Consider the following 20,940-nt stretch of genomic DNA (forward strand, 5'->3'; position numbering starts at 1 on the left):
TTTTTAAATTTTAGCCTTCATTAACACATACATGTGTCCAGATTAAGGGCACTGATAGTCCCACTGTACACTTAATTGTCCAGCCACATCTAGAATACTGTGTCTAGTTGTGAGCACATTTCACAGGGACACTGTCAAGTCAGAGATTACCTTGAGGAGAGTCACCAAGCCAGCATCCTTCTGGGTCCCGTTTTTTACCACATCACAAGTCAAAAAGTTAACGGAACTGGAGAAATCAAGGAGCCAGACAGAAGACATGAGAGAGATGAAAGTTGCCTTAAAATATTTGAAGAATATCATTTCGATTGAGGATAAGATTATATCTGTCTATAGTTCTGAAGAGTAAAAGTAGGACACACTGGTGGAAGTCGGAGGAAACAGATATTGGCTCTGAATTAGGAAAATCTTGGGGAGCAATCCAAAAGTGAAATGGGTTTTTCTGCAAAGTAAAGTTCTTTGTTACTGGAAATGTGCTGGTAGAGGCTGCACTTTTACTTAAGGGATTTGTGAAGTGAGATATTAAGCTGGATGACTTATAATGCTAATATTCTGTGGCTCTACTAAGGCTAGAGAGCATTCCATGGGCATTTAAGAAGTTGCTTTGCACCTCTCTCCTATAAGGTGACCTTGGGATTCTGTGCACATTTACAGCTCTGTTACCTACCAGATAGTTGTTTACAGTGATGCCTCATAACTTAGCAAAATATAAAGCCTTTTGCAGATGTTCAGTATAACTGCTGTGCTTCCTTTCACAGGATGGTTTCTTTGTTCCGTGTGTTTGTGTGTGTGTGTGTGTGTGTGTGTATTCTATAAGCTTCACATTGGTTTAAACTGCTACAAAAAAATTTCAAAACACACATATTGCATTTATCACACCTGGGAGTCACCCAGAGTACTTTTAGGAAAAGCAGTTTGATGATTTACCTTTTATGTATTTCCAAAGCACTAAAGTTACAAAGACCTTAGCATATAAGGCATAAAGATAAATGAGTCAAGGCAAACAAGAATATCCATCACAAGAGACATTAACGGAAAGAAGTCTTTTTTTAATATACAGTTATTTAGAGAAGAAGAGGAAAGGTTGAATCATATATTTAACAGTGCCAAAGAGCAAAGCCATTTACCAAGCAAAGCAGAAAGCCCCGGACTACCTTGCTGAGTTTGCTGCTTGCAGGCCAGGTCACTCTGAGTTTCTTTGCCCAAGCAGACAAAATATTATCATTTCCAGTTCTTTAAAGCTGGCAGCCTGCTTCATAGCTTTGACATGCAACACATCATAATATTTTTGACCACCAAGTCCATCCACTTTTCAAAAAACACCTTTTGAAAGTTTTCCCAAGATAGCAATATTTCAAATCATCATTGCTTGGGTTTGCTTCTTCATCTTCATCCCCTGCCAGTCACTGAGATGGTTTTAATCAGGCCAGGCTGCGTGGCTCCGCTGTCAGGCTGGTACCCAGACATGGAAATGCAGCCATAAAACGGGGCTCCAAACTCTCAAGTACACAAAGATGCTAAGTTTAGAAGGAAAGGGTTTATTTAAGTAAACTAATAGAAACTGCTCCCCACATTTTCAAAAAGATTGTGGATTAAAATCAGAGTAGATACATGAATACTCTATTTTATCTATTTTTTCATTCAACAGATAGTTGTATTTGGTGTTCTCAGATGCTGTGGTGTATGGGAAAATTAGTAAAAATAGACTGCTTGTCCCAAGAGTTTATGCTTTAGTAGAGAAGATGAGAAATAAGCAAATATACTAGTACCTACGTTTGTACAGCAGCTTATATTTTTGCATTTTCTTATTTGACCACCACTGAAAACAAAATGAAATAGGAAGGACAGCTTTTATTGACTCCTTTTAATAGTTTAAGAAGTGGACACTTCAGGCCCAGGGTCACATAGGGATTAAGTGTCCGAGCCATGACCGGAACCTGAGTCCTGAAAAAGTATACCTAGCAAAGCACCAAGAAAGTGTTAGGGAAGATGAATGAGGCAGTAACTTCCAACCATGGGGAAGATGGAAGACTAGAGGGAGTCTGGTGCATTTGAGCTGGATCTTGGCTTCAGATTTGTGGCAATGATGGAGCAGGAAGGAGAGGAATGGAGAAGAGAACATTCGCACAGAAAGAAAAGGATGAGGGAGGCTGGAGAAAGCTAGAGAGGGGTGAAAATGGGTTGTTAGAACTGGTCATTCAGCTTGGCAGGAAGGTTGGGCCAGTCCTGGGATAAGTTACACATTAATTAGGGACCACTAGGGAGCTAGCGAATGATTCCATTGGCTCGCTTGTGTGTTGCATTGAAAAGGCAATCATTTGGTCAAAACAGTCCTGTAAGAATCTCAAGCTTTCAGTCCAGAAAAACTGCATAGAAAGAGACCCTCAGCAGGAAGGTAAGTAATGAATCTGGTAGAGAAACCCAGAGATAGAACAAGGTAGAGGCAGAAACACCGTTTGAAGACCTGCAGCCTTCAGTTCTAATCAGAGGAGTTCTTGGTACTCACCCTGAGAGAGAACAAGGCTGAAATCACCAAGCAAACTTGTTTCCGTGAGAAGCAAGCAAGAGAATGGAATGTGCCTCAGCCGAAGAAGCAGAGCTGTACCCAGTGACGGTTTTCCTAAAACCGTCAGGGTTTTAGGAACGCACCCAGGGTGCGTTGCTCCCTGGGGTGCTAAGGGGCAGAAGTGGGCTGGAGCCAGGAGAAGACTGCTCCTTCCAGCTTCCACCTGATTTTTCACTCCTTCTGGAGGCAGAAGTGATGTCTTACTGGCTCACTTGTATTTTCCCCTCTGTTTTGCTCCCCTCTGCTCTGTGTGTATGTTGGGCTAAGATTGGGCAAGGTGAGCCCTGGGAAAGGGGGACCAGAGAGAGGAAGGGAACCATGTCTCCTCTCTCCCCTCCAGTGGTGCTGCTTCTGGAGAAGGTCAGGGAATCTCCCAGGCTGCAGGCTCCTGGGTTGTTGAGGCTGTTTCTAGACTTATTGTGACTGATGGGAGAATGCTGAGTTTTCTGAGCAGGTGCCTGTCGACCCTCTGGGGTAGTCTTACTGCTCTGAAGATAAAATAAGTATAGACGCACTGAAGTAAGGAATTTGCAATAAAAAAGAAAAATGAAAAAATGGAAGCCATAAGCAAAATGAAAATGATTGGATCAAGTATGAAGAATGGTAAATGTCAAAGCACTTGATAATTTTCTGCTCACAGACCTTGTGAAGATGGAAGTTTCCATAATTCTTCTTTTCCTTTTTTTCCTCTTGCTCTTGTCACAAGATCTAGGAGCATGAGGAATCTGCCGTTTCAGTGCTGCACTGCAACACCAAGCAAGGCAGAAGTATAGCGTGCCCTTAAATGACAGCACGAACACAATGGCAGGTTTGGCTGCCCGCAATAGATGTTAAATTGCTATTCTCTAAACTTTTAAATTTATATGTGAAAAGCTTTCAATGCAATCATTTAATTATTCATTGAAAGTTTATATTCACAACATTAACGTGCGACTGTTATATATAACGTACTCCACTAGGTACTATTTATAAAATTAAACTTAGCGATTCAGTTATGAAAATAAATCATGGCCCACATGGCCTGGAAGGCCTGCTAAAAGCAGGCAAGAGGCCCATGAAAATATGTTTCCTGTGAATTCCACGGAAATCCCAGGGGAGAAAGACCAAGGGTATTTGTTTTAAGCTGCTCTGTGTATCCTCTTAAACTGTTACTATGAGGAACAGAGGTTGTAGCCTTAATGAAGATGAGGAGATCCTGAGTATTTGTGTCTATGACCTGGCTGAAGTCTGGTAGTCCAAGTGGAGTTTTCACTGGCCTGTAAAAACGCCAGGGATTTGCAAAACTATTCAAAAACGTAAAGAAATAGACATCTTAAAGTATTGAATTAGTGCATATATTTGAGTTCATTTTCCCCCTTTTGTGTACCTTATGCCTCCAATTTCCAGCCATGCTGTTACTATTACAAATTCTCAACAATATTAAATAAAGGGGTAAAAAAACCCTGTTGTATCCCATGGTTAAGATACCTCAAGAATTTCTACTCACATCTGTTTTCTTTCTCCTCATACCACATTTACTCAAGTCTTACCAATACTTTGCTTCAGGAAATGTAGTAATGTACTATAGCCATAGAAGGGCCTTCTAGCCAGTCTGTACTGTCAGGTCTTACCAATTCTTCTCTCTCGGTAAGCAAGTGGTGGCAATCACATGGGCACGAGAGAAGATCTCCTGACTCCTCAGGGCATCTCTCTGCACCACAGACCCTGATGCCAACTGGCGCCCTCCAGCCATGGTCAAATGGGAAAGCAAATCTAGTCAGGGTTTGGAGGGGTGGGGAAGTCAACCTAGAAAGTCTAATGTATTTGGAGGAAGTCTTCAAAAAGATCTTTAAAATTTCATAGTAGGGATTTTTTTTCTGGCAATATTGCAACATAAACAGATATTCCTGGCTGGCTACTCCATGGGGCAGCACCAAGTTGGCATTTACACTCCACAGAAGAGGTATCTGAGGAAAGATGGTCCCAGTCACTTGTTATGAATCATACAGACTGACTGTAGCACACTCTGGATTTATGTGTGGAATTCATTTTTTTCTTTTACTTTTTTGTATTACATGAGTAATGCATGTTTCTTGTAGAAAAATCAGGCAATGAAAATGAAGAAAAGGAAAAAAGCACATCGTCCAAACACCCAGCAATGACCGTATTAATATTTCCTTCTAATTTTCTGTATATGTGTATATACGTCTATGTACATACCTACATAGTTTTTTCGGAATGAACCTATTCTGACTCATAACCTTTTTTTCACTCAACATAATACTGGGAATGTCTTTGTGTAAGGTAGTGGATCTCCCGTGAAGTCCTTACAGAGGCCTATCCAGGCCTAGCATTCTTTTAGTCATGGAATAAACCACACTCGTTTCAAATTCTAGTCCTGTCACTTACTGTGTCCTTGAGCAAGTTGCTTCGCTTATCTGACCTTCCGTTTCCTCACCTGTAGTCATTCCAGTTTCATAGGGTTGCAGTGAGGAGAAATTAAGTGTTTATAGCAACGAAGGGCAGCACCCAGCCCTGTAGTAGCGCTCAGTAAATGTTTGCGAATTAATGAATTCATGCCCTCAGGAGCTTACTTGGATGTTACTTGACTTTTGATGGGTTCTACTTGCTCACTGTACTCATCATTATCTGAAATTATACTGTTAATTTTCAAATTTACTACCTACTGTCTCTCTTCATGAGCACAAAACATTCTCAGCAACAGAGTGGTGGCCAGTGCCTAGAAAAATGCCTGGCACACAAAATGTTGAAAATTTTTGGTGCTAACTTACTTGCGTCTTTCCAATGACCCAGCCTTGCCATTGTCACCTGGAGGCTGTGCAGCACAGAATCACGGTCTTTCCCTTTATCTCATTATTCGATGACCCGTGCTTGGTTCTAGCCATCCTCCGTTACCTGAAGAATGATGGGAAGATTCATTTGGTGGTTTTCAACAACGTGCAGCTGGCCGATGGCAGGCGGCACAGGGTCCTCCTGAGACTGAACAATCTGCACCGGGGAGCTGGCTCTGTAGAGCTCTACCTGGACTGCTCGCAAGTGGATTCCATTCACAATCTCCCCAGAGCCTTTTCTGGCCTCGCCCAGAGTCCTGAGGCTGTTGAATTGAGGACTTTCCAGAGGAAGGCACAGGTAAGAACCCACAAACCATTCTCCAAAGTGGAAAGAAGAGTTTCTGAAGCTTCTGCTGAATGCAGAAGAGTGGGCTGAGGTCAAGAGTGGGTCTAATTTTGGCTGCATGTTAGAAACACCTGTGGAACTTAAAAACCGACTACTAGAGGGCCCACCCTCCAGACAAGTTAAATCAGAATCTATAGCAGTGGTGCCTCGGGATCAGTATTTTTTAAAATACTGATTCTAACGTGAAGTCAAAATTGAGAGCTGCTCGTTTAGATAAGTGGAGACTTTGGGGATATAATTGTAAAGCAGGAAAGGAATAGCAAAAACAATAGCAAAAATTTTTAAACTATTTAGGGCAATAGGATGATCTACTTGTAATCTTTCTATAACGTTATTATATTTTTAATGAAAGTAAAAAAGAATGATTGGAAATTGCCAAGCACCAGGAACAACATTTTTCACAGGTCTCACTAGAGCATCCCTAACAAAAAGACCCTTATTGCCAACTTAATTCCATGAGGCCTTACAAATCACATCACTTCTGTCTTCCATTTTATGCCCTGTTGATGGTATTTTTTTTCATCATATCATTGCAACTACTCTAGAAATTTCCACATGTTTCTCTTAGAATTTTGCGCTAGGGGGACTTCCCTGGTGGTGCAGTGGGTAAGAATCCACCTGCCAATGCAGGAGACATGGGTTCGAGCCCTGGCCTGGGAAGATCCCATGTGCCACAACTACTGAGCCCATGTGTCACAACCACTGAAGCCCGTGCTCCTAGAGCCCATGCTCCACAACAAGAAAAGCCACCACAGTGAAAAGCTCGTGCACCACAACGAAGAGTAGCCCCTGCTCGCCGCAACTAGAGAAAAGCCCACGTGCAGCAACAAAGACCCAATGTAGCCAAATATAAAAAAAAAATAAATTTATTTTTAAAAAAAGAATTTTGAGCTAGGAAATACTTTGTTTCCTATAAATAACTAGTATTTTTTGTCTTTTCCAATCATTACTATAACTGCTCATCATTCCAGAATTTCATCTGATATGGAAGTCGATCCCCAAATCAATAACTATGTTCATCCACTGTGGCACATATTGTTGTTTTTTATATACTGCAATCACTATTTTCCACTTCCATTTCATTATTATATGCTTTAACTAAATTATATGTGCTTTTACCAAGTTATTCTGAGCCCTTTGTGTAAAGAAGCAGGGTATAAACAGTAATTTCCATTGTAACTAGGAATGCTGAGAAGTTTTAGATAATAATGTAAAAACTATGAATCAGATGCTAGAATTTGTGCTTGAAACATAGGAAGCATTTTCGAGCAGAAGTTTTAAGAAAGCTAAAATCCAAGTTTGGAGAGAGGGAGAAAGAGTTGTATATATATTTAGTGTAGATTTATAGAGAGAGAAAAAAGTTAATGGAGAGATATGCCAAACTTTATTTCTGAATCCCCAGAGTAGCCCAGATAGTCAGAATGACAGTCAGAAATTGTGTCACTGACATTTCAGAAATTAGTCTCTACCACCAAATAAGTCCATTTCTGATGAGCCAAGGTCATCAGAAATAGATGGAATTTTTTGGAATTTTGCCCAAAAGTTCTACCTCCTTAGACTATCAGCAAGGACCACAGTGCTCTGTCTTCATAGTCACCTTCTCAGTCAGTCAGTCAGGCAGTCAATTAGTCAGTCAGTCAGTAGGCACATTCTAGGCATTAGGCCAAACAGTCATGGCTCTGCCTCCATAGAGCTTATGGTCTGATTCTAGCAAAATACCTGTTATGTAGCATGTGTTGCATACGTCTTAACTTAGCTAAATGAAAAAGCAGAGTCCCTCTGAAAATCCTTAGCATGCTCATTTCTAAAATAAGAATAATGACTTTATGTTGCCAGTTAACATAAACATTTTCTATCATATGTATATAAAATAATGAGTACAGTAAAAGCTACAAAATTAAGGGGTGAGGAAATTGACTATGACTAACAATGAATGATGGATATAAACCAGTAATATGAAAATATACATCACAGAATATACAGTTTAATATCACTAATTATTAAAGAAATGCAAATCAAAACCACAATGAGGTATCACCTCACACTGGTCAGAATGGCCATCATCAAAAGGTCTACAAATAATAAATGCTGGAGTGAGTATGAAGAAAAGGGAACCTTCTTGTACTGTTGGTGGGAATGTAAATTGGTACAGCCACTATGGAGAACAGTATGGAGGTTCCTTAAAAAACTACAAATAGAACTACCCTATGACCCAGCAATCCCACTACTGGGCATATACCCTGAGAAAACCATAATTCAAAAAGACACATGCACCCCAGTATTTATTGCAGCACTATTTACAACAGCCAGGTCATGGAAGCAACCTAAATGTCCATCAACAGAGGAACAGATAAAGAATATGTGGTACGTATATACAATGGAATATTACTCAGCCATAAAAAGGAATGAAATTGGGTCATTTGTAGAGACTTGGATGGACCTGAGAGTGTCATACAGAGTGAAGTAAGTCAGAAAGAGAAAAACAAATATCGTATATTAACATATATATGTGGAATCTAGAAAAATGGTACAAATGAACCTGTTTGCAAGGCAGAAATAGACACAGATGTAGAGAACAAACGTATGGACACCAAGAGGGGAAAGGCGGGGTGAGATGAACTGGGAGATTGGGATTGACATGTATACACTAATATGTATAAAATAGATAACTAATGAGAACCTGCTGTATAGCACAGGGAACTCTACTCAGTGCTCTGTGGTGACCTAAACGGGAAGAAAATCCAAAAAAGAGGGTGTATATGTATACGTATAGCTGATTCACTTCGCTGTACAGCAGAAACTAACACAACATTGTAAAGCAACTATACCCTAATAAAAAAGAAAGAAAAAGAATATATGGTTTATTCATCCTCATAATCCAAGGAAACCAGAGACTTTGCTAAAACCTGGATCCAAGACACCCTAGAAACAATAGTGTTTAAAATTGGGGTCAATGTCTTATTCATTACAGTCTAAACTCCATAAACAGACAACTCTTAAGAGGCTCCTGCCACAAAAGAGCTTGTTTACCATGAAGGAAAACTGCCTTTTCTCTTTTCTGTTTTCTCCGAGTCACCTTCATGAACTCTCAGACCACGCTGGACACCAGCACTCTCCTAACCTACTGGTTTCTTCCATATTTGCTTCAGTCAAAAGGATAGGGCGGGCTTCCCTGGTGGCGCAGTGGTTGAGAATCCGCCTGCCGATGCAGGGGATACGGGTTCGTGCCCCGGTCCGGGAAGATCCCACATGCCGTGGAGCAGCTGGGCCCATGAGCCATGGCCGCTGAGCCTGCGCGTCCGGAGCCTGTGCCCCGCAACGGGAGAGGCCACAACAGTGAGAGGCCCGCGTACCACAAAAAAAAAAAAAAAAAAAGGATAGGGCTGGCAGGCTTCAGGACAAAATGCAAAACCACAAAATTATGTAAAGTGTCAGAGTCCAAGTATTCAGGCCTACTCTGTTATGAAAACTGTGTGCGTTGCAAGCTCATTGGCTTTTGAATGACATCAGCAATGTGTGGTATGAATCCGATTTCTTCCAGGACTCCTTGGAAGAGCTGAAGCTGGCGGTGAGAGGCTCGCTGTTCCAGGTGGCCAGCTTGCAAGACTGCTTCCTGCAGCAGAGCGAGCCGCTGGCCCCCACAAGCACAGGTGTGGGCTCTTGGGCAGTTTGCACACCTCCATCAACACAAACCCTCAGGCCCCCGGCTGGACTGGGTCCCATCCCAGAAAGGTGGGCTGTCGGCAGAGCAGCCTTACAGGATTATGTACCTACAGAGATGAGGCTCTTGTGCCAAAGTCCAGGGCAAGGAGTATTTTCATTGCACTTTTCTTAGTATAATTCATAGGAATTTGGAGTAACCAGCCCAGTGGCATCATTGTCATTATGTTTTAGATGAATTAAATGAATTTTACCCCAAATTAAATTCCTGTATCTTAGGTTCTTTGTCTTGATGATCTCTGGGAAATCATTTGTTTTTGAGTCACTGTAGAGAGAGCTGTCACTGACTGAATGCTCCTTACCTTCTGCTATTCCTACAGGAGACTTCAATCGGCAGTTCTTGGGGCAGATGTCACAACTAAACCAGCTACTGGGAGAGGTGAAGGATCTTCTGAGACAGCAGGTAACAAGTAGGACATACCATCAGAGAAGGCCCAGCCTTATCGGAGAAGCTCTTTGTTGGAGTTAATGGAGCTGCAGGCCTGCAGAGGCAGGGAGGGGACCTGGAGCCTGACCCCAAGTGGCCCCGTGCAGCCCGCTGCCCTGGGGCTCTGAAAATGGGGCACCAGCCTGTGATAAACACACTAGGGCTCCATGCAGAGTGGGAACTACCAAGAGCTCCTTTAACATCCTTTAAGTACTGCTTAATAGTTTGCTACTCCTTTAACACTCCTTTAAGTACTGCTTAATAGTTTGCTACTCCTTTAACACTCCTTTAAGTACTGCTTAATAGTTTGCTACTCATGGATTTTTTCACTCCTGGTTTATACATCAGGAACTCCTTTTCCATCTTTTTTTTTTCCCTTCCCATTTCTAAAGGTCAAGGAAACATCATTTTTGCGAAACACCATAGCTGAATGCCAGGCTTGTGGTAAGTGCTTTTCTAGTAACTGGTGCATTCTGAGTTGGACCAGCAAATGCCTACTGATGACAGGCCTGGGTGGGTGAGGCTCCACTGGCGCTGGCTTCTGGAGGTTTGGCACAGAGGTGGAGGGAAGGGAAAAGAAGTTCACTGGGAAACTAAACTTGATTCTGTATCAGTTCTGTTTTCTTGGTGGTTTATAAGCCTGTGGATGATGGTTTTCCTCTAGGTCCTCTCAGCTTTCAGTCTCCAACCTCCGACACAGTGGTACCACCCGTGCTCCTAGCATCCTCGACACCCCCAGTGCGCCGGTGCGATTCCAACCCGTGTTTCCGTGGCGTCCGATGTACCAACACCAGAGGTGGCTTTCATTGTGGGCCCTGCCCTGAGGGCTACACAGGAAATGGGATCACCTGTTCTGACGTTGACGAGGTAAAAGTTCAGCTAGATAGGATGGGGCTCCCTCAGTATCTTGGACACCGACAGCTTATGGAAAAAGAAGCCATGTTGATGACTGGGTTGTCCTCCAGGCTACATAAAAACTACTCCCTCAGGAATCCTTAGAGATCTGTGACAGTGGGAAGGAGGAGGCATGAGCATGACACACAGTTGTGGCCGTGATCATTACGTCTCCCCTCCGTGGTTCCCACTCTTCTGGTTTGTGTTGCTACAATGCTGAGATTTCAGCCTTCAGCTCTAACATTGATTCTTTCTCTTAAGCAGTCTCTGTGACAATTGTGATTTTTCCACACATTTGCAAACATGGGAGGGGAAAGATCTGGGTAAGGGTATATTTCAGGGGTTGCAACTGATTGCTTCAGGCTTCCTAAAACAGAGAAGCAGACAGGAAACTCAAACCAATAAGACTTTTTTTTTTTTTTTTGCGATATGCGGGCCTCTCGCTGTTGTGGCCTCTCCCATTGCGGAGCACAGGCTCCGGACGCACAGGCTCAGCGGCCATGGCTCACGGGCCCAGCCGCTCCGCGGCATGTGGGATCTTCCCGGACCGGGGCACGAACCCATGTCCCCTGCATCGGCAGACGGACTCCCAACCACTGTGCCACCAGGGAAGCCCCAATAAGACCTTTTGAAGAGGCCCCATAATCTGTGAGTAACCAAAAGTGCCCAGAGATGGAGCCAGAAAGGCATACAGCAAATACGGGCTGTTTGGCCAGCTGGCAAAGCCTCTGAAGGACCATGGTTAGCCAGTCACTGGTCCAGTCCCAAAACAGTGTTCACAGTGAGTAGCAAGGCTGCCCCCAGAATGTGCCTTTGCCCTCCCGTCAGGCCAGAGGAAGGCTGGAAGGAGCTTTCACACACATGGATACTGCAGGCTTGTGGTAGCTGATAACCTCCCCAGGTAGTAAGCAATTATGTTGGTCTTTAGTCATCCCTCCACCGGAAGAACATCTGCACATATTTCACAGAACTGCATCTGGTTTTTATCTGTGAGCTGGAATTTTCCTCCTTTTGAAAGGGCAGGAAGTGGCCATGTTTTTTACATTAGTTGAACTGGTTAAAAACAAAACAAAACAAAACAAAATCACAATGAACCTCCTAGACTGTGAGAGCCTAGGAACAGTCATGGACTTGGTAGGGCCCAAAGGCAGGCACAGACCCTGATGAATCACATCTTACTCAAGAAACAACTGCCCTGGCTTTATCTTCTCAAGGTCTTTTTGTTCGAGTAGTTGGTTCCTTTGGACTCAACTAATAGCCAGCCGACAAGTGGTCCAGGAGCACTGTCCTCTCACAGAGGTTTTAAAACTCCAGGTTAGAATATCAGGGAATTTGCACTGAGAGGCAGACTGGTTAACATTAAGGACTCTTTCCACTCGGCTGTGCATGATTCTATAATATGGCAAAAGCCCACTACAAGGAAACCTCCAGACCGTGTGGGTCAGGGATTCTGTGAGTAACTATGAAATTGGAAGCCTTTACTGCCTTTGATCATGTCGAGCACCAAAAAACTGGATAGTTAAATGAATCCCCAAGTCTGTGCAAATAGATGAATGGAAGTTTGAGAGTGTTTTCTCCATGTGGCTAAAGAGTGAATTTTTCTTTCTCTCTAGTGCAAATACCATCCCTGCTACCCAGGCGTGCGCTGTGTGAACTTGACTCCTGGCTTCAGATGTGACGCCTGCCCGGTGGGCTTCACAGGGCCCACGGTGCAGGGTGTTGGGATCAATTTTGCCAAGACGAACAAGCAGGTGGGCTGAAATTGCGGCCTTTTAATCTCTGATTACCAACAGAAAACCTTTGGTTGGTTCCCACTTCTTTCCATATAACCCTTTACCTCCCGGAGCGGCCAAGGGTGTGCAGAATATCCTCATGCACTGGGGGCACATTAGGAAGTTTTGCAACTCATTTCATCAAGGCTAGTGAGGAGGAAGCCAGTCAACTGGGATAATCGAGTAGCACTAGGAAAGCAGGGAAGGGGGTAATCCTGGATATGTGGCATGATTCAGCCTTATTTTGTCGGTAGTCTTTTGAACATTTTGTCCCACCAAATAAGAACTGGGGAAACAAATAAAAGCTTTGAAAAATTAGGTCACTTTCATAGAGTCATTGTTGCTGATCAGAAGCTGTTTTAGAGATGAGAGGATTTCAAGAGTAGAAATAATCCCCTGAGGAAACCTGCCTTTCTTCTTACATAAGCCGTAAATTGCTGTAGAGCACTCAAGCACTTTGTGACAGTCTCCGTTTATTTCCAAATGTTCTACTATATCCTGGCCATTATTTAACTGACTGACCGTGAAATTCTTTTTGATGTTTTCAGCCCTTAAAAATGGTTGGTCTATAAATATATTTTATTACCTTAACGGAAATTATTAGCTTTAAAGAAGGGCAGAGGTTCCTTATTTCCTAGCAGCCTATCAAAGGAGTCTAGAAGGCATCAATTTTTTTTTTTTTTTTGATACGCGGGCCTCTCACTGTTGTGGCCTCTCCCGCTGCGGAGCACAGGCTCCGGACGCGCAGGCTCAGCGGCCATGGCTCACGGGCCCAGCCGCTCCGCAGCATGTGGGATCTTCCCGGACCGGGGCACAAACCTGTGTCCCCTGCGTCGGCAGGCGGACTCTCCGCCACTGCACCACCAGGGAAGCCCGTAGAGGGCATCGTTTTTTAAACCAGAAAAAGGAGCCAAGCTCGAAACACAGGAATGACAGACAAGAAGCCATTGGAGTAATGACCGAAGTTTTTCTTCCTCTTCTCTAAAGACAGAATCGCCAAGACTAAGCTAAGGAAAATAGACAAGAAGAAACAGAAGGTGCTTTATGTAAGCTAGGAAGGAGCCCTTCCAGTGGATTTCCAGAATATGGTAGAATGAATCCAAGTCAAAGGGAACCAACTTGCTAAAATTAAACAACAAATTTTAATGCTTGACCAATATCAAAAGAAATAAAAGGAAATGTGCAGGTTCGAGAAACAAAGAGGGAACTCAAAGTCAGAGCTGTGGGTGTAAACTGATGTCACAGCAGCTCATGGGAGGTGGGAGATGGTTTTAGGTCCTCCAAGTGGGAAACTGGGGTTCTAGCACTATGTGGGTATAGCAGATGTAGTCTTGAACTTTTAGAAATACCAAATACCCCTGAACAAAGCCAGAAGCCTTAGAGAGCTACCCTACTCATTAAAAGGAGATGAGAAAACTTTCTTAGCCCCCCAAAATCAACAGGAAGCTTGATGTCAGCTTTGGGACATGGTTGACAGAAATGACAGTTGCCCGCAACAAACCAAAGCTCCAGGCTTGTAAGACATACAGTCATGAGCTCCAAACGTAGGTTACACATAGAATGCAGAAACAGAAGCCCCCAAATTGACATAAAAATCAGCCCTAGAGCAGTAAAATCCCCAGGACCCTAGCTAATATCACTTTGTGAAGAGACTCCAAAACTCAGGGCAAGTGGGACACCCTCAAGCAAAAGCAGGGCCACTAAGGATATACTCTGATCACCAGCCTACCTGAAATTCCATGTCCTCACTTCACACAAAGATGTCAAAACAAAGCAAAATGTGTTTGTCCTTCTACTTAAACAGTGTCCCTTTAAACTTCTCTGCACTAGGTCTGCACTGACATTGATGAGTGTCGAAATGGAGCATGTGTTCTCAATTCTATCTGTGTTAACACTTTGGTGAGTATTTTTCATGGCTCTTTTTATCGAAGACCAGTTATTAAAACAAGTATGTGTACCTAAATCATAACCCCAAAACACATGGAGAACATATGGGCATAATATATTTGATTTGCAAGTGAGGATACAAGTTTGTGCTGAAAAACAGTTTTTAATGTAAGAGTAATTTATAAGTAATTTTCTATATAAGAATGATTTTATATGGGAATTCCCTTGTGGTCCAGTGGTTAGGACTCTGCACTGTAACTAACGAGGGCTCGGGTTCCATCCCTGGTCGAGGAACTAAGATCCCGCAAGCTGTGTGGTGTGGCCAAAATAATAATAATAATAATAATAATAATTTTATAAATGCCAAATTTGTTCTTTATCTTCTCGCAAAGTTGCAGTGTTGGGCTTTATATATATATATATATATATATATATATATATATATATATACACACATATATATATATATACACACATATATATACACATATATATATATATACACACACACATATATACAGCAAGTTCTTATTAGTCATCACTTTTATACACATCAGTGTATACATGTCAATCCCAATCTCCCAATTCATCATACCACCACCACCATCCCCCACGGCTTTCCCCACTTGGTGTCCATACATTTCTTCTCTACATCTGTGTCTCTATTTCTACCCTGCAAACCAGTTCATTTGTACCATTTTCCTAGGTTCCACATACATGCGTTAATATACGATATTTGTTTTTCTCTTTCTGACTTACTTCACTCTGTACGACAGTCTCTAGGTCCATCCACGTCTCTACAGATGACCCAATTTCATTCCTTTTTATGGCTGAGTAATATTCCATAGTATATGTGTGCCACGTCTTCTTTATCCATTCGTCTGTCGATGGGCATTTAGGTTGCTTCCCAGTAGTGGGATTGCTGGATCATATGGTAATTCTATTTTTAGTTTTTTAAGGAACCTCCATACTCTTCTCCATAGTGGCTGTATCAACTTACATTCCCACCAACGGTGCAAGAGGTTTCCCTTTTCTCCACACCCTCTCCAGCATTTGTTGTTTGTAGATCTTCTGATGATGCCCGTTCTAACTGGTATGAGGTGATAACCTCATTGTAGTTTTGATTTGCATTTCTCTAATAATTAGTGATGTTGAGCAGCTTTTCATGTGCTTCTTGGCCATCTGTATGTCTTCTTTGGAGAAATGTCTATTTAGGTCTTCTTTCCATTTTTGGATTGGGTTGTTTGTTTTTTTAATATTGAGCTGCATGAGCTGTTTATATATTTTGGAGATTAATCCTTTGTCCATTGATTCGTTTGCAAATATTTTCTCCCATTCTGAGTGTTGTCTTTTCGTCTTGTTTATGGTTTCCTTTGCTGTGCAAAAGCTTTTAAGTTTCATTAGGTCCCATTTGTGTATTTTTGTTTTTATTTCCATTACTCTAGGAGATGGATCAAAACAGATCTTGCTGTGATTTATGTCAAAGAGTGTTCTTCCTATGTTTTCCTCTAAGAGTTTTATAGTGTCTGATCTTACATTTAGGTCTCTAATCCATTTTGAGTTTTTTTCTGTGTATGGTGTTAGGGAATGTTCTAATTTCATTCTTTTACATGTAGCTGTCCGGTTTTCCCAGCACCACTTATTGAAGAAACTATCTTTTCTCCATTGTATGTCTTTGCCTCCTTTGTCATAGATTAGTTGACCATAGGTGCGTGGATTTATATCTGGGCTTTCTATCTTGTTCCATTGATCTATGTTTCTGTTATTGTGCCAGTACCATATTGCCTTGATTACTGTAGCTTTATATTATAGTCTGAAGTCAGGGAGTCTGATTCCTCCAGCTCCGTTTTTCTCCCTCAAGACTGCTTTGGCTATTCAGGGTCTTTTTTGTCTCCATACAAATTTAAAGACTTTTTGTTCTAGTTCTGTAAAAAAGGCCATTGGTAATGTGATAGGGATTGCATTGAATCTGTAGATTGCTTTGGGTAGTATAGTCATTTTCACAATATGGATTCTTCCAATCCAAGAACATGGTATATCTCTCCATCTGTTGGTATCATCTTTAATTTCTTTCATCAGTGTCTTATAGTTTTCTGGATACAGGTGTTTTGTCTCCCTAGGTAGGTTTATTCCTAGGTATTTTATTCTTTTTGTTGCAGTGGTAAATGGGAGTGTTTCCTTAATTTCTCTTTCAGATTTTTCATCATTAGTGTATAGAAATGCAAGAGATTTCTGTGCATTAATTTTGTATCCAGCAACTTTACCAAATTCATTGATTAGCTCTTGTAGTTTTCTGGTGGCATCTTTAGGATTCTCTATGTATAGTATCATGTCATCTGCAAACAGTGACAGTTTTACTTCTTTTCCAATTTGTATTCCTTTTGTTTCTTTTTCTTCTCTGATTGCTGTGGCTAGGACTTCCAAAACTATGTTGAATAATAGTGGCGAGAGTGGAGATCCTTGTCTTGTTCCTGATCTTAGAGGAAGTGCTTTCAGATTTTCACCATTGAGAACTATGTTTGTTGTGGGTTTTTCATATATGGCCTTTATTATGTTGAGATAAGTTCCCTCTATGCCCACTTTCTGGGAAGTTGTTATCATAAATGGGTGTTGAATTTTGTCGAAAGCTTTTTCTGCATCTATTGAGATGATCATATGGTTTTTTTCCTTCAATTTGTTAATATGGTGTATCACATTGATTGATTTGCATATATTGAAGAATCCTTGCATCCCTGGGATAACTCCCACTTGGTCATGGTGTATGATCCTTTTAGTGTGTTGTTGGATTCTGTTTGCTAGTATTTTGTTGAGGATTTTTGCATCTATATTCATCAGTGATATTGGTTTGTAATTTTCTTTTTTTGTAGTATCTTTGTTTTGGTATGTCTGTTTTTGGGTGATGGTGGCCTCGTAGAATGAGTCTGGGAGTGTTCCTTCCTCCGCAATTTTTTGGAAGAGCTTGAGAAGGATGGGTGTTAGCTCTTCTCTAAATGTTTGATAGAATTCACCTGTGAAGCCATCTGGTCCTGGACTTTTGTTTGTTGGAAGATTTAAAATCACAGTTTCAATTTCATTACTTGTGATTGGTCTGTTCTCTTTCATCCTGGTTCAGTCTTGGAAGGTTATACCTTTCTAAGAATTTGTACATTTCTTCCAAGTTGTCCATTTTATTGGCATAGAGTTGCTTGTAGTAGTCCCTTGGAATGCTTTGTATTTCTGCGGTGTCTGTTGTAACTTCTCCTTTTTCATGTCTAATTTTATTGATTTGAATCCTCTCCCTCTTTTTCTTGATGAGTCTGGCTAATGGTTTGTCAATTTTGTTTATCTTCTCAAAGAACCAGCTTTTAGTTTTATTGACCTTTGCTATTGTTTTGTTTGTTTCTATTTCATTTATTTCTGCTCTGATCTCTATGATTTCTTTCATTCTGCTAACTTTGGGTTTTGTTTGTTCTTCTTACTCTAGTTCCTTTAGGTGTAAGGTTAGATTGTTTATTTGAGATTTTTCTTGTTTCTTGAGGTAGGCTTGTATAGCTATAAACTTCCCTCTTAGAACTGCTTTTGCTGCACCCAATAGGTTTTGAATCATCATGTTTTTGTTGTCATTTGTTTTGAAGTATTTTTGATTCCTCTTTCATTTCTTCAGTGATCTCTTGGTTATTTAGTAACGTATTGTTTAGCCTCCATGTGTTTGTGTTTTTTACGTTTTTTTCCCTGTAATTGATTTCTAATCTCATAGTGTGGTCAGAAAAGATGCTTGGTATGATTTCAATTTTTTAAAATTTACTGAGGCTTGATTTGTGACCCAAGATGTGATCTATCCTGGAGAATGTTCCATGCGCACTTGAGAAGAAAGTGTAATCTGCTCTTTTTGGATGGAATGTCCTATAAATATCAACTGAATCTATCTGGTCTATTGTGTCATTTAATGCTTGTGTTTCCTTATTTATTTTCATTTTGGATGATCTGTCCACTGGTGTAAGTGAGGTGTTAAGGTCCCCCACTATTGTTGTGTTACTGTCGATTTCCTCTTTTATAGCTGTTAGCAGTTGCCTTATGTATTGAGGTGCTCCTATGTTGGGTGCATATATATTTATAATTGTTATATCTTCTTCTTGGATTCTTCCCCTGATCATTATGTAGTGTCCTTCCTTGTCTCTTGTAACATTGTTTATTTTAAAGTCTATTTTATCTGATACGAGTATTGCTACTCCAGCTTTCTTTTGATTTCCATTTGCATGGAATATCTTTTTCATTCCCTCACTTTCAGTCTGTGTGTATCCCTAGGTCTGAAGTGAGTCTCTTGTAGACAGCATATAGTGGGTCTTGTTTTTGTATCCATTCAGCAAGCCTGTGTCTTTTGGTTGGAGCAGTTAATCCATTCACGTTTAGGGTAATTATCGATATGTATGTTCCTATGACCATTTTCTTAATTATTTTGGGTTTGTTTTTATAGGTCCTTTTCTTCTCTTGTGTTTCCCACTTAGAGAAGTTCCTTTAGCATTTGTTGTAAAGCTGGTTTGGTGGTGCTGAATTCTCTTAGCTTTTGCTTGTATGTAAAGCTTTTGTTTTCTCCATCAAATCTGAATGAGATCCCTGCCGGGTACAGTAATCTTGGTTGTAGGTTCTTCCCTTTAATCACTTTAAGTATATCATGCCACTTCCTTCTGGCTTGTAGTCTTTCTGCTGAGAAATCAGCTGTTAACCTTATGGGAGTTCCCTTGTGTGTTATTTGTTGTTTTTCTCTTGTTGCTTTTAATAATTTTTCTTTTTCTTTAATTTTTGCCAATTTGATTACTATGTGTCTTGGTGTGTTTCTCCTTGGGTTTTTCCTGTATTGGACTCTCTGTGCTTCCTGGACTTGGGTGGCTATTTCCTTTACCATGTTAGGGAAGTTTTCGACTATAATCTTTTCAAATATTTTCTCAGGTCCTTTCTCTCTCTCTTCTCCTTTTGGGACCCCTATAATGCCAATGTTGTTGCGTTTAATGTTGTCCCAAAGGTCTCCTAGGTTGTCTTCATTTCCTTTCATTCTTTTTTCTTTATTCTGTTCCACAGCAGTGAATTCCACCATTCTGTCTTCCAGGTCACTTATCCGTTCTTCTACCTCGGTTATTCTGCTATTGATTCCTTCTAGTGTAGTTTTCATTGCAGTTATTGTATTGTTCATCTCTATTTGTTCTTTAATTCTTCTAGGTCTTTGTTAAACATTTCTTGCATCTTCTCGATATTTGCCTCCATTCTTTTCCCGAGGTCCTGGATCATCATCACTATCATTATTCTGAATTCTTTTTCTGGAAGGTTGCCTATCTCCACTTCATTTAGTTGTTTTTCTGGTGTTTTATCTTGTTCCTTCATCTGGTACATAGCCCTCTGCCTTTTCATCTTGTCTGTCTTTCTGTGAATGTGGTTTTTGTTCCACAAGCTGCAGGATTGTAGTTCTTCTTGCTTCTGCTGTCTGCCCTCTGGTGGATGAGGCTATCTAAGGGGCTTATGCAAGTTTTCTGATCAGTGTTGGGCTTTTGAATGAATGTTTATTGAATAAAATATTATCATTCTAGTATTTTTTAAATAGGAAGAGCTTTTTAGTTTGTATTAATAGTTAAGTATTACAAAATATGCATTTTACTTGTGACAACACAATTCCCAAATGGTATTCATTATTTTCATAGAACTTCTCATAAGTCATTTATATTAAATTAAAATGCTTAACACTTAGTGGGTTAAAATTTTTACTAATCAGATTTGGCTTTTATTCCTGAAAGTTCCTGTTGGCTCTTTCCAAGATGATAGGTGTAGCACAGTAGACTGTCAATGAAGGAACTATTGGCTCCAGGTATGACTGCTTCTCACTTACTGTATGTTCCTGGGAAAGATTTTTAATCTCTAGGTTCCTAGTTTCCTTATATGTCAAAGCATTGTATAAATATCAAGTCATTTATTTTAATCCTCACAACAAACCTGTCAGTAGGCACTATTATTATCCCCATTTTACAGTTGAAGAAACTGAGGCACAGGAAAGTTAAATAGTTAGGTGAAGGCCACACCTCTCATAAGACATCCAGTCTGGCTGCAGAGCCCTGTTCTTATCCACAGTGCTGCCTAGGAATATACTGGGACTTATTGCTTCTTAGCTTTTTGCCAGGACAAAGCTAGTCTGCAGAAATGGATTTGGGAGACACTGACATGAAGGTAATAACTAAAGCCACTCAGGAAGAGGAAAAGTAGATAGTGGAACTGTCTACAGAATAGAACTCTAGAAAACCTCAAAAATGAAGAAGTAGGCAAAGGAAAAAGAGCAGAGAAGCAAAGAAAAGGAAAGAACTGACCAAAGGGAGTCTTCCAATGAGGCTGACAGATCAAGAAAGATCATTGGGGAGAATTCCCTGGTGGTCCAGTGGTTACGATTCTCCCAGGGCCTGGGTTCAATCCCTGGTTGGGGAACTAAGATCCCACAAGACCTGCAATGTGGGAAAAATAAAATAATAATACTTGGAAAGCAT

General features: G+C 41.0%; 1 protein-coding gene across 1 annotated transcript in view; it reads left to right on the forward strand.

Annotated features, from left to right (window-relative positions):
* Positions 1-20,940, forward strand: part of THBS4 (thrombospondin 4) — a 50,941-nt gene that overhangs the window by 12,232 nt on the left and 17,769 nt on the right. The window contains exons 3-9 of the mRNA XM_059060657.2: positions 5,445-5,692; positions 9,282-9,390; positions 9,781-9,863; positions 10,280-10,331; positions 10,552-10,754; positions 12,395-12,532; positions 14,384-14,452. Of these exons, the coding sequence (XP_058916640.1) occupies positions 5,445-5,692; positions 9,282-9,390; positions 9,781-9,863; positions 10,280-10,331; positions 10,552-10,754; positions 12,395-12,532; positions 14,384-14,452 (902 nt within the window). The remainder of the gene's footprint in view (positions 1-5,444; positions 5,693-9,281; positions 9,391-9,780; positions 9,864-10,279; positions 10,332-10,551; positions 10,755-12,394; positions 12,533-14,383; positions 14,453-20,940) is intronic.

Source organism: Kogia breviceps, chromosome 4, assembly GCF_026419965.1.
Source record: "Kogia breviceps isolate mKogBre1 chromosome 4, mKogBre1 haplotype 1, whole genome shotgun sequence".
Classification (NCBI taxonomy): domain Eukaryota; kingdom Metazoa; phylum Chordata; class Mammalia; order Artiodactyla; family Physeteridae; genus Kogia; species Kogia breviceps.